The sequence below is a fragment of the Achroia grisella genome, unplaced genomic scaffold, assembly GCF_030625045.1.
Source record: "Achroia grisella isolate CSIRO2021 unplaced genomic scaffold, CSIRO_AGI_Agris_v1 utg157, whole genome shotgun sequence".
NCBI classification, from domain to species: Eukaryota; Metazoa; Arthropoda; class Insecta; order Lepidoptera; family Pyralidae; genus Achroia; species Achroia grisella.
Window position 1 is genome coordinate 2372544 of NW_026712653.1, and position 15350 is coordinate 2387893.

The 15350-nt window shown below is 35.4% G+C and overlaps 1 protein-coding gene across 1 annotated transcript in view; it reads left to right on the forward strand.

Annotated features, from left to right (window-relative positions):
• The window catches only part of LOC131840995 (mediator of RNA polymerase II transcription subunit 13), an 80906-nt gene that overhangs the window by 11758 nt on the left and 53798 nt on the right, over positions 1-15350 (forward strand). The window contains exon 2 of the mRNA XM_059189222.1: positions 13636-13939. Within this exon, the coding sequence (XP_059045205.1) occupies positions 13636-13939 (304 nt within the window). The remainder of the gene's footprint in view (positions 1-13635; positions 13940-15350) is intronic.

Sequence of the window (15350 nt, forward strand, 5' to 3'; positions counted from 1 at the left end):
GCCACTATTCGAGAAGTATACTTAGTATGGATAAATTACGTACTGTATATATAGTCAGAAAGATGAGGTTCTAAGAAATATCTGATAATACAAAACAATTTTGGTATTGGTAGATATTTTTAACTCGCGGAGTTTTCTATAATTGAAGTTTTTTTTTTGGCACAATTGCAACTGCAGCCATATTCCATGAAAAGCAACGAACTCGAGGTACTTTTATAAAATGTTAAATCTTACAAACTAAAACATACCATAAAGTTTTTATTACAAAGTTAGTAAACATGTAGTTGTTTGTATGTTTATATTGATAATACATATTTCGGAACTCCGTTTAACGCAAAACAAGTTTCTCTTGGCAATTTTTTATTTGTGTATATGAATTCATATGATGACCTTGGCGGTATAAATATTCGGTCAATATTAAAACAATATATATTTGTATTTTTATATATCGTACTAACGGTAAACTTATCGTTTTATTATCAAGTCAAAGTTTATTACATACTATTGTGTACATAAAATGTATAAAGGAGTTATCCCCGTGGCAATAATTGGTATAAAAAGTAGCCTCCGTCTTTTTCCATCTCAAATGCTATAAGAGGTATATTGCGAATTTCGTGTCCCTTGTTCGAACTCCTAGCGGTGCCCCGGCCAGGCCTTCAGCCGCTCCATAGTCCTACCGCGGGTTTGGAGTGCCATCAGGCGCTCCCATCGTTCGTTAAAGCTGTAAATGCTGCGACTAACAGCAGTAAGGTGGTGGTCAGCAGTTATAATATTAGGATTGAATAGAAACGAAGCTTTGTTAACAAGTATAAGTTGTCAAGCAAGACAGTGTACAAAATAGTATGCGTGGGCTTCTGTTCATTTTTTCTGGCGAGCTTACTTGCTTTGTAAGAAGCCTTTCAGATGAAGGGTTGAGGGTACGAGATTTGACATCTTAGTATTTAAGAATGGGCATAATCATCATAGTTACATAAGGTCGTGATGTATGTTTCTACTGTATGTAGACAGTTTATCACTTACAGCCATGTGGGACATCATCAAGTTTGCCATACTGATTACATAAAAACTCTAACTGGTTTTACTAAATTAACCCACAGTTCATTCTTATTCATTTCTGATCCCTATATTGGAACACCTGAGAACTATATTCGAATTGGGGGAGGATTTCCGGTTTCCGGTGTGCGAATATTTCTAGATCTAATCTGGAAATGAACATATTACATAACATCGCTGTTACAAACAGCTCTTTTTACATCTTCGACCTCATTTGCAAACAGAAAACGAGCCAGTCGTACTGCAATTTAGAATCAACGCACATTGGTTTATGGACGTATTTGGGGTGATGGCGAAACCATTGTCATGCAACGATTGCGCAAGGCGTTAATGTACCTACATTACAAATGTTGATTTGAAGGGCCTAGATGCAGTTTTAGTTCAGTCGCTGAGTCCAACTCAGTCGAAAGCGACTGAGGGCATGTGATTCAATTCAAAACGCTTTCACTATCCACTACCCCCCTCTTCTCTCATCCCTTCCCTTGCCATTTCTCATTGGTTAGTCGTGAATATGCCAACTTGTTTGCTCGATCCACCTAGTCCGTTAAGTTTGGGCTCATATTAATTGTCATAATGTTGCCAGTCAGCATTTTTACGACCTGTCTGGTCCATCGAGCAGCATTGTTCGTATATTCAAATTATATTAGGCGGCAATAACTTATGACTCCGGTTGAATTTCAAATTGGAATAGTGACGCACTTCATCAAGAATTGCTTTGGGTTTATCTTTACATTATCCATGCATATTATATTATTATTATCTATTGTAATGCATTATTGCTGTGGATCTCACGACTTGTTTGATTTCTCAACAAGTTTTTCAATTACACCACGAATTTGAACGGCCAATAAAGTTAACTTTCGCACCAGTGTTCACCGCGTGCCACTTACCAAATGGTGCACAGAACTGTTTTCGTGTCACCATAGAGGCTTTAGCCATTCGAACCTCAAGATGTACTTGGAAGAGCGAGACAGCGTTATGATCTGCATTAACGCAAGACAGTGATAGGGCAGTAATTTCTCTATCGTGTAGCCTTGGAAGATTCTAGTACGGAGTTGCTAAATTCTTTTTTGTTTTACTTTGCGTGCAGCGTACCAACCACAGTTTATTCGTTTATTAACATTGTACGAAACTGGTATACGGTATTATCAGCGTTGATGAATATGATTGAATATTTATCGTTGAGTAGGTACGTGATCGCTTCCCGGCTGACTCCCTCCCTGCCTTTGTGTGCACAAAAGCCAGAGGATGCAATGTGAATTTGAAGTAGTTTACGCCCTCATTGTAGTATAATGTCTTTTATGGTTATTATATGTACTAACTGAGCATTCGTACATTTTTATATTAGTAGTATCAGAAATTGTAACATGTGTTCATTGCTGATTTACATATCTTCCTAGACTAAATGCCCATATGTTTGCTATCTGAGTTCTTATCTTTTGATTTCTGATGATTTCTATCTTTGAGGCGAATTATTCTCTGAAACTTTAATCGATACAAAAATCAATGTTCCTTCATTATGGCCATGGAATGAGACGTCCTTCAACGTTGTAACCATTTGAAGTAATAATAATACCTGTTATTAAGCATTAAGAAAGGCTAATAAAAAAGGTTTTATCTTTAAAATCAATATCTTATTTCTTAGTAAATAAAATGTAAGATTTCCAGAACTTTCGCGATCGTTTCGATAGAGAATTACGATCTATATAAAAACTAGGGCATACCCTCAAAATTCTAGACGGTAAGGTCGCGGCGTGGGGTCGTCGACCGCCGCGCGCATCCCGTTAGTTTGGTAGCGTAATCCACACACATCTACATAACCTATAACTGCGTCCAGCCAGGTTGGAACTATTAATTTTGGAAATTAACTGTAAATTAATTTTATTTTGCTTTGTCATAGTTTGAATTAATATGAAATCTGAAACTTGTAAAGAAGAAAGAATGAAATAATATTTATGAAAATGCATGTTTAATTTATATGTATAAAGATTTTTGGAATAGTAACAAACTATTTTTTTTTAGTATAATAATATAAATAAAAAAACGTAATGTACAAGAGAGGACCACACTAGTTTTGTTAAAAATATTGTAAAATAATAATATTAAAAAAGACGTGCAGAATTTAAAACTTGGAACTACAGTATACGTAATAAAATTGAACAAAGAAATAATAGATATTGTTTCTTCTTATAAATTTCTTAAAAAAAAAGCTACAGCTGAGTTTATTGTCCATTCTTCTCACCTGAATTTGCATTACGAATGAGTCTGTAGAATCATAAAAAAATGAATATTCAATCACATTCAATTCGAAGTGCTGTAAACACTTAAGTTTATTTGAATAAGGATTATTTTATTGAAAATATATTGTTACGTCTGCTTGTATATTTCTTTTTTTAGTATTTGTATATATTTCTGTTAAAACAATTCCTCTGTATATCTTAATGTATTTTTTTTTCTAAAATTCTATAACAACAATCCGTTTATGAGTTATGAGATATAAAAACTTATTTCTTTACCAATATGGACCTCAATCGTCTAATTATCAATTAGGTGTTTGGTCCTTTTCTTGTTACCATCTTAATTTAACAGATAATGATAAAACACTGTAATATTTAAAACAGATTTGTTAATGTTGATTATATTTTGCATTAATAAAAAAGGTTATATATATATTGGTAAACATGTAGAAGTTTGAAAGACTTTACATAAATTAGTTAAGGACCGCTTACTGGTTGTTTGACATTATCTATATCAATCTATATACATATGTATGTAGGATAGTTTATTTAAAATGTTAGAAAAAAAAACACATCCATATTGCCATTAGATTAATTAGAGTGTGCGCGTATAGTAACGAGAGCTAAGTATGAAAGAATGAGTGAAAGATGAGTGTGGAGTGTGGGCAAAAAAATATACTTTGTCTTAATTAAATAACGAGCAAAGGATTTTATTTTGATAATCACACCAACTCCACATATATGTACCGTCAAATTTAATTTCGACGCGGTCATTATTTATGGGATACGTATAATTAGTAAAAATCGCGGGATCTTACCACGTTTTATATTTATTGAGTTCCCGATATTCCGGCAGTGTTTCAACCGTCGTGATCACTGGTAAACAGTTAAAATTTACCCGTGAACATAGCGCTGGGAATGGCCTGATTTTTAATAATTATACGTATGTATGTATATCTGTTTCTTCCTTACAATAAGGACCTGTACTATTAATGTTTATTGAAAGGTTAATGTTTGTATGTATTGTAGTATGTAAGTGCGTAATTTGGTTTGATCGGTGGTTGTGTGGCCTCCAATAAGCAGCGCGGCCCGCCGGCGCGTGCCCATAGTGTCAATTCGCGCATTACAATTCATATACAATGTACGTTGTAGTGGTTTGCACGGCCACTCTACAGTGCTTCATACACTCTGACTGTAAGATAATTTACATATGATACTACATTGTATTGATGTAATACAAACCGATCAAAGCGGCTTGTAATCATTGTACAAAATGAAATCGCATCCGCTGTTTGTTCGCGTAGATCTTTTAAATTACGCAACGGATTTAATGCAATTTTTAGTAATAGATAGAGTTATTCAAGAGAAAGAGAATATATATATATATATATATAATATAAGTACAACAGTGCACAGTCGGGGCGCGTAGGTAGTAAAATAATAAAATAATTATATATAACAATTATATATTATTAGTAAAGTTACTAAAAACTCGCTCTTACGTACGTGTTAGATGTTTTTTTATTAAAATAAAATAAAAGTAGCCTTAGTTACTCCTAACGTTAGCTATATGCGAGTGTTACAATCGGTAAGTGTAACTCCCGTTAAAATCGGTCCACCCGCTTCAGAGATTAATAAGGACAAACATACAGGAATACAAAAAAATACACTTATTTTTTTTTATGCAAATACCGTATGTATATTTTGGTTAGTCGTTGATATATATATACATTATAAGTTAATGCACTTTACTTAAATTACGTACAATACATAATATTATGCAGTAATCACGCAGTTGATGTTACATTAAATACTTTCTTCGCCAGTGCGTTATGTCTAGGTCAACAGGATGCAAAGTCAACATATGGTTATATCGAGACATAGTAAACATCTTTACTTTATGTAAACTTCATGTAACTTTTGTATTCATGAATCTGATTATTTGTATCGGTCTGGGTGATTTATATGTAAATTATGTATTTAAAAAAAAATCTTAGTATTTACTTCAGTTGTCTAGTAAATACATTTATTAACGAAATAGAATCAAAAACAATGTTTGTTACAATTTTTGTAAGTGCGTTTGTGAGCGATAATCACAGAAATTTATTAGATTTGTCATAAAATTATTTTTAATTATAATTTGTTATTTATTTAAATAAGTTTATAAACATAATAAGTTATAAACTATTGTTAGTTCTCCAAACCACGGGTAGAAACTGTGAGCTCTGTCTTTATTTACTAAACAAAATACAATGTTACAGATGGCCTAGAATATTTAATTCTAGGCAATGATATTATATATATAAATATAACCAGTTAAATAGTTAAGCGACATGGCAGTAGGGAAAACGTTGTTTAGAAGCATGATTTACATTCTAGCTTGCCCACAATACTGGTTTCTTGTCAAGGGCAAGGACGACAGTTCACGTGGTGTACTCTTCATAAATAAACAATATTAATGTTGATCACTGTTCGTTGCAGTTGTGATTATGAACTGCAGAACTCTATTTTTTTTTAATATTCCGCATTGAAAGTGACGTCAGTGTCGGGAAAGTTAAAAAGTAATCGTCTGTCATGGTATGAGCATGTAATGCGTTGGTATGACGAGAACATTTCAAAGAAAGTATTATATATGAATAAGGATAGTTTTAAGGGCAGAGGAAGGCTTAAAAAGTTGTATGGACTGTGTGAAAGATGATATAGCAACGAAATGATTGCGAACAGGAATTAATGGAAGATTAAAACTACGCCGACCTCGCATTATTATTACCTAATCGAAATGGGGGGAAAAGGAATGTTAATAATGTGGACTAATTACACCATTGCTAGCAATGGTGTTTTAACCAAGGTAATGCTCCACGCGGTTCTCCCTGGAAACCATAGCGATAAATTTCTCTCGTCTTATTATTTTCCACTGGTACCCTTCCAGCGTATATCGTTATAACAGGCGTCTGTACCATTCCATTATAATCCATTTCTACGCGTTACGTCGTTTTAATAAATCAATTTTTTTTTTCTAAATTCAAAAAATATTTATTTATGTAGAACATTTTAGCCGATTATGAACGTAATTTTTTTTTACATTATAATTTTAATTTTTTCCCTACCGTCCAGTTCAGTATATAGATCCAATTGAGAAGAACTGGAAAGAAACTCTAGTAGTAGAATTTTCAGATTTAATTTGTTAGCGAATTCGTTAACAGACACTATGACATAGTATAATATTGTTAGGATATTTCAGACGTCTATGACGTTCTCATATATTGACTGCTGTCAATAAATCTTCCCAAAATGTCTTCAAATCTTGCAAACGCTCACCGAAATATCCGGACGCCTGAGTGGAATTTTCCTCTTGATATCGCCTAATAATCCTGTCGTCAAACGTCCGGTATGTTACATGGAACTTGTGATATAGGTACATAACATATATGTATTTCACAAGCCACTCAGATATGCTCCATAACGTTTCAAGATGTCAAGTACGTTTCATTCGAACCAGAACACTCGAGTTATTATGCCTTTCGTGTCAGTTTGATGTCACAGCCATTTAATCTGTATCCCTGAGGTCAGAGGTAATCATTTTATCATCACAACACAAGCGACTACCGTTTTATACGTTCTCAAGTTGAATTCGCCGTCTCGCTCGTACTGATTGTAAACAGTTTAAATGAAAGAATAGGCGATACTAGCCACTTGCCGCCACCCACTCTCACGTGTGTGTTTAACGCCGGAATGTTTCATATTTGAAGTAGGTACAGTATAGTGAGTAGCGAGTTATTGCAGTGCATCCATCCGGTCATTGTAATGTGAATATTCAAAAGTTATGTCTTAATGTTTAAACTGTTGACCTGATAAGTTTGAAAGCGAGGAATAACTCACCTCAGGCAGCTGTGAATAGGGGCACTTGCATTAAGCAACTCGCGGAGCGTTCGTGTCGACTGGCAATGTCTGTATTATTTGTCAGTTTTCAAACTATATCCATAATGCTATTTCTGAAGTTTAGTATACCGAGCTTAATGCACACTAGCATTGTAGTAATTTTATTATAATATTAACAGATAATAGAAACTGTGTCAGGTTAGTTGAATAAACTATTATAATATTGAGAGTGACCTTTAATGTGTCGTAACAATTATTCGACTATAACAAGGTTTAGAACAAAATATTGTATTTACTGCTTCAAAATAAAAGCTAACCTTAAATCAATTGTAAATGCGAATTAATTAGTCAAACGGGTATGTAGTAATTGTTATTACACCATAAACATCGATCGCTTACGCATATGTTAGCCATAGGTTATGGAGACCTTCAACAGCTTCTTCCAATAACGTTATTTTCCTCGCTCGTTTAACTGGTTTATGATCAGACGACGTAACGAAAGTCGACGTAGTAACAACTACAGGTGGCGACACCGTATTGAGTGTATAAAATAATGTCATACACGCAATACATATTGATGACGGTGGCGGAAGACTGCGCACACCGCGCGCCGTCTTTCAGTCACGCGTCGTTCCATTTACTTCGATCTGTGGAAATTTAATAGAAGTAGATGTATTTGAGAGGCTAAATGCGGAGAATATTTATTTATTTATCCATCCGAAACAATATAAATTTGTCAGGATAATAGTAACTTATACAGTAAACTTGAATTTTGTTATGTCAGCAAGTATAGTGCAATAGGTCAATTGAAGTCTTTATAGTCATCTACGGAATAGTAAGGTTTAATCAATGGAAATACTCTCAATCTAATTTTGAACAAGGTAAATTTGTAAATAGTTTTCTGTTATAAACAATGGTAAATTATTCATATTTAGTATATAGATAGATGCTGAATCTTGATGTAGATGACGAAAATTTACATACAAATGTTAATTAGTGAAACCTCCATCTCTTAAGTAATTAATGTAATGAAAACGTAGAAAAATGCATACCGCTACGACTTGTATTTAAAATCTGCACCATTTAATAGGCTACGGATGAGTAAACACGCTAAAGGTCATTTGCTGCGTGCTACAACAGTGCAATCTCTACTTTGTTTACATCCAAACTATGATACGTCTATTTGAGGTTGAATAACGATTTTAGTTTATCTCTTGAAACCGCTCGATACACTGATCTTTCTAATATTATTAACGCGAAAGTTTGTCCGTGTGGATGGGATGTTTGTTACTCTTTTCAAAATTAATGAATGGAATTGAATGAAACTTAACAATAATATAGTTTATATTAGAATAATCTGTAGGCTACAAATTTCACGCGGGTGAAACCGCGGGCACAGCTAGTAAATGAATATGTACCCCTAATCACGTGTGACGTCACACGTCAGAAATGCAGTAGCGAAGTGCAGGGCCAGTGCGCCGGGGGCGGTCGCACGCGCAGCCCACCGTCACATCTTTACCTCGATTGTTTACCCCGCTAGTAACGTAACGAGCGACGTTGCCGCTCCGCGCTCGCCTCCTCTCACTTTCGCGACTCGCCGTCCCGCTCCGCCTCAATATACCCGTCTCGGTTCTCCTCTCGACTAGCGGTGCTCGACTTTTTTGGACATGCAGTTTTTTCCGTTTGCGGTTATGATCACTTTACGGGGTTATTATTGTTTACGGGCAACTGTAATTGCGTTTATGATACGGAAGTTTATGCGTTTTTGTTTCTATTGCCAAGTTGGATTAATAGAATTAGTTTGGCGCTCTGTTCAGAGCTTGTTGTGCTTAGTTGCGAGACGGGCCTTGTAGAACGGTTGAAAAGACATCAACGCAGGGATGCGCTTGCGCATTATTGTTGGCTTTTGTGACTATTTTTGTGACAAAAAATTGCAATTGCCTTGATTGCAATGAAATTTAAGTTTCTCATTTAAAAAATATTGATAATACAGTCCCAAAATTACAAGTCATATTTGTAAATTTTAATTATGTCAATTTGATACATTGAATGTGTTCTCGTAGGCTTTATTGAATTAGAATACACATATTGCATTATTTTGTATTGACTCTTTTATATTGAAACTAGTTTTTAAGCCACAGCTTTATCCGCATGATGATGATGATTTTACAATTTTTAGTAATACAGTCTTTTCTTATCAAAATGTAATGTTAAAATACGTACGTTATGAATGTTATGATTGAGATCTGATGCTAGTATAATATCAAGTAAAAGTGTGATACAGGCGCTGAAACTGGGTGGGTGGTGGTTGTACGCAAAGTTGTGTGTGTGGACACAAGGCGCGGTCTCTATTCGACAGGTCGACATATCTGATCAGGTGCCAAATCATATAAACGAATTTAAAAAGTTGATTGAAAATCATGATAGCTTTAGTTGTACAATATTTCTAGGCTCATTATGTCAACACTACTAAATATTTTTCGGTACTCGTTGTCTATCTACTATGTGTACTTGTAATTATAATTGTAATGACTATTTGTACCAAAATAAATATATATACTGTTTTGAACAGATTGTTGTGTATGTTTTTGTGATGTTATCTGCTTGCCTAATAATGACCTAATTAATATCTACCGTGATGACAGAATTAAATTATAATAAAAAAAACTGCAAGCCATTATATTGCAAACTTTGACCTCAATTGACGACCAGCTTTTCAATAGCCCGTGTTAAGTGACGTAACTCCTCTTTAGAACCGGTTACGGGCCGATTATTCCGGAAAAGGCGCGGCTTTCTCCCGGATTCATCCGGGTGTTATCGCCGAGTACGCTCGCCGGCTCGTTTTGCATTTTAAATTCAAATGGCCTTTGAATTTTTACGTACAAACTTATTACCAGGCTTTCCGGAAAATGTGTTTGCTTAGTTTTTATCTAGTGAGATAGCTAGTGTGTGCGTCGTGGTTAATGTTGCAGCTTTTATGTCGATTTACATCTTTAACACATCTGGATTACGGACTAATATTAACTGGCCAACCTATTGTTTTGATAAAATGTTTATCAATTTTCAACCTATTTCCAAAAGGAGTACCTATGTTTGCAATTAGTCTGTATTTTTCTTGTGTACATGTAACGTATTTTCTTATCTTAAATCTTAGCCTATACTAATATTACAAAGAGGAAAGATTTTTTTATAAAGGAAAAGTTAAAAAAAAACCATGAGCGCTTTTAAATTTTTATTCTCCGTTCGCAAGGTTTATTATTCCAAAGAGACTTAGATTATATATTATGTTAATATGTACAACACCCATAAACTTATGAGCACCAGGGTGAATCGGAAATAAGCCACTAGTTACTGGACTGGACTGACACAAATAATTGTTCCTATAATATTATCACACTACACGTACAACGGTCCAGATGTGAGGCTAAATGCGGAGAATAGAGTCCATATTACATTCACATTTTACAATATTATCACACTAAAATGATGCGTTATAGTAAAAAATGGCAATCCATCACGTCATACAATAGAAAGTGAAGCAGGCGTGCGCGGGCGCATCGGGCGCGATAGAAAGCGGCAAGGCCCGTCTACCGAACTCACATTCACGGCACCAAACATGGCGCATTCTTTTACATCCACCACCAATGGAGAACATACTGGTGATTTGTTTAAAAAGGAAAGTAAATTATTATACTCACCATCTAATAGAAAGAGTTTGTTAAAAGTTATATTTACCATGTCGTAGTTTATTAGTATTTCGGCGGAAACTTGTTCGTTTGGGATCGCTTTATGACGTGGGCAATTTAAGTAAACATTTTTAAACTATACGTGTTATTGTAGACATAAGAGCCATCGTTTTATATATTTAAACCAATAACACTTGTTTAATTCAAAAGTAAATTATATGCAATGTCACCAAACATATTTTAGACTACTTCATTTCCGAGGTCTAGCCTAGGTAAAAATTTGAAATAGGCTTTGAACTAAAATTGACTTTATTCGTATATAATTAAAGTATATTTATATAGGAATTAAGTAAATTTTTATCGTTTAAGTTTTAATTTCGTTGCCGTCTTAATGGCTACAAATCTGTAAGTAAAACTACTAAGATACCAACACAGTTTATATGAGCCGCCGTCCCCTTGGTTGGTAGGTCGATGCGACCCGACCCCCGAACGTCTGCCAGGTGTGGACGTACGCCCCTTCGTTGCGCGTCGCACATGGTAGCCTTGCGGAATGAAGTACATTGAACTTTTATTAGTTCTATTTGAAGTAGCTGCCCGCCCACTAACAGGGTTGCTATCCGTACCAGGGTCCTCGTATGTAAAAGGTTTTTTGTATTCTGTAAGACGCGCCAAGATATCATCATTCTTATACAATTGTGCATGTGATCTACGTAAATTTAGAAGTGCCAGATTTTCAAGTACATCCAAAATATTGTCAATCGGGAAATCTCTAGATGAACAAAATAATGCTAATATTTGTGTATACTTATAAAAATGTGGAAATTATTGAACTTATTCTTCATTAGAAAAATTCTCAATCAATGCACGATGGTACAAGGTTGGAGAATCAATGTACGAAAATTAGGTGGTTGGCAACCCTGACTACCACTTTTGGACCTGTATACATTTTGTCTTGATTTTGTTCCTCGTATTTTAGCGCCACACTTTCAAAACTGTTGCAACTTACGTAAACCTACTCTGAATTACTTTGTAAGTCTCCGTTAACTGGGTGTCTGCATGAGATCAGTTATGAAAGTGGATGAAGCATCTAAACTTCGACCGATTTGTTGCTGATTTTTTTTTTACTTGTTAGCTAATGTCTTTGAGAAAATAAGATTAATTCATTGTTTTATATCAGAGTTCCAATAGTTAGTAAGATACGTGATTGTTGTATATTCGAGTAATTAGTAGTTACTGGTCGTGACTGCCCGTTGAGATTCAATCATTTTGCATTAATTATTCAGTCTTCTTTTAAGACAACTATTTTCACCGTATAATAGCTGACTATTAAAAATAAAAATGAAATGAGTATAGTGTATTGCAGCACTGCAAATAAGCCCTATGACCTTGCAACCACTGTAGCAACTCGTGTCTGTGTGGGTTTTAACCTAAAGATCGAACATCTATTTTAAGCGATCACCCGTAGATACGAACTCGCTATAGATTAAACAGAGTACAATTTCTAGTATACTTTATAGTAGAAATTGTGTTTACATATTATATTGTCTTGCTGACTCGCTTGGAATACAAGCTGTTTCTTCATAATATATAACTTTCTATGGGTTAAAGAAATTTTAAATTTGGTCAAAATTTTTAAGTGTACAAATCAAAACAATGTAATATTTGTATGGATTATCTACTATAAAATCACGTAATGAAGTGGAAGTATGTTAGTATTATACCTAATTGGGTATTCAGCGTAATCATTACGTTTGATTTTAATAGCATAGCGACTTCTGATGTTAGTAATGGAGAGATAAATAGATGTGGCAGTTCATTCCTTTTTACAACAGTGACTAATTAGACATGGTATCTTAAAATAGAAGCACTAACAAGAAACGTGAACGTCACCATTGTTGATTCAAATAGGCCACTTGAGGCCATTTATGCCTGTAAATGTTTTTTGTTACCTTCCCAATCATTTCGCACTATACAATTCGCAGACAAAGCGCAGCGGCCGCGGTCTCTTCCGCGAAGGTATATTCGTTGATCCCTGCACCACCTTTGTACCTCTGCTGGCAGGCTGCCAAGTCCAGTTTTAGCACAAATTCGAGGTCTCTTCATATTCTCTACCCATCCTTATTACAACAAGTTTCTCTTCAACTGTTGTGTTCTTGCGCATTATGATTTATCATTACGATGTATATTTTCTAAAATACTTACCGAATTATTTTACAAGTTGATAATAGAACAGTATGTGTCTATAAGTTATTTAGGAACGTAGGTATGTATTGATGAGAGGTGTGAACATAAAAAAAAGAAATAATTTATTTATATTAGAAATAGACCGATAACTTATGGTAGTTGAGTAACTGTAATGAGATCCCGCTGCTTTCTACCGCCAAGAAGTCATGTTGACTGTATGTCTTATGTATTATCATGAATATTTGATGGGTGTGATTATGAAAAATCATATTTTTCACAAAATCATAATCACACCCATCAAATAGGGTGTGATTATGATTTTGTAAATTCGTTAAATTGTTGAAATCAGTACTCCATATGTAAGCGTACAGTATTAAATAATATCTGGTAGATACAATACTGATTTCTGTACATCTATCTCAAACGTTTACATTGCTATGCGGGATACACGTGTAAGTTGTATTTATGTATGATACAAGCACTTGTAAAGCAATAATTAAATAAATAATTGTATTTTGAATCTACATGAACATTTATACATTTCTAATTAAAATTTAATGTCTTTGTACTGATCATCAACTCTCTTGTTGTTACAGACCGAACTATATGGCATAAAATGGCGTAAACTCGTGTGGGGAGAGACTAGAGGCGGCGGCGAGGGTGAGGAAGGTGCGACTCCCCTCGCCGACCCTGTGATAAGCAGTTACGCACGCTGCCTCGCCGGCGACATCTTGTGCGTCTGGCGGCGGGTGCCTGCGCCGCAGCCGCCAGACATCTACGAGATGACCGCGCCCGCGCCGCCGCCCCTCTCCCTCCGAGCCGCCAAAGAACTCTGGATCTTCTGGTACGGCGAAGAGCCCGATTTGAACGGGCTCGTCGCCCCAGAGCTGATTGCGAGTCGTGAGTACACTTTTATATCTTTTAGTTTCTCTGTATCCAGAGGACTGTTTTGTAAGTGACTGGAGACTCACCTCATGGTAAATAATAACAGTCGTCTGTGTACATAAACAGCATTACGGAAACCACTACATTAGTTGCCTAGTAGACATAACACATGTTCTGCTAACTTGAGCCAGGATGGCACTGTGTAGATTGTCCAGTGTATTATTATTATTTAATGTTACCCTGGTAAATAATATTTAGTAATGTAAGACTTTAGGCTTTGTTACTAATGTATGAGTGATTATGGTCCGAAACACATTGCTATATTAAGACGTACAAGTATAGAGGTCACTTAAACCGGTTAAGAGCATCCGATGGATGTCTGTGCAGGTGCGATCTGTATATGGGTTATTATATTGTTCTAAACTGATAGTAGTTTTATATAACCTGCTTATGCACCGCTGGATCATCGTCTAACTATATTATTTTTAATGGCTGATACGGTATTAGTGCACCGGTCTGCGCTAACGGTATACACCAGGGCGCTGGAGGACTCCCTCCGATCGATCCCCCGTCCAATTCTAACAGGGATCGAATTTCGACGGCCTGAGCCGAGATCCGAACCCCTAGGGGTGCCCTCAGACTAGTCCTATCGTCCAGCGAAACTGGAAAGGCCAGCTGCGGCCAAAAGCAAGCAGTAGTTGAAAAAAAAAGCCCGAGGAAGATGTCTTGTTTTTTAATAGTAAAAAAATGGGGAATTCCACGCGTACGAAGTTACGGGTAACGGCTAGTAAATAAATATAAACACAGAATATCAGGTATATGCGCTTAGAATACTTTCCAAACATTTGATGAAAGTAATCAGACTCTATTGATTCTCGGTAACAATAATTATATAATGATTTGGGTAGAAAATCAATATTGACGAGATGTAAAATAAATATTTAATGTAAACTCTTATGCTTGCTTAAGTAACAATAAATTTCCCGTTTAAATAATGTTATATTCTACTATGTGCTACCCCGTGACTTAAACTGCCATTTTTTTAAAATAAACTATCCTGTTGAATTCATATTAATGTATCCTAATATAAAAATTTATTAAGATTTCTTTCTGTATAAAACCGTGAAATTGTAACAGACAGACAGAGGCATTTTCGTTTTTATAATAATAGTACGAATGTTTCTACAAGACAAAAAATGTACTTATTCGTCCCTACTACATAGGCAGAAACTTAAGTACATAGGTCGGGACAATGCTGACAGCAATTTGTCACGGCGAGCAAGAAGTAGCGACAACATAATAGCTCAACTTAACAGCTCGTTAACCAAACCGGCGCGGTGCAGCATCTTCGACGACAATTAACCCGGAGATTAAAGGTCTTGCTAAGTCACGTCGGGAACAATGAATATTGCGAGGAAGTGAATTG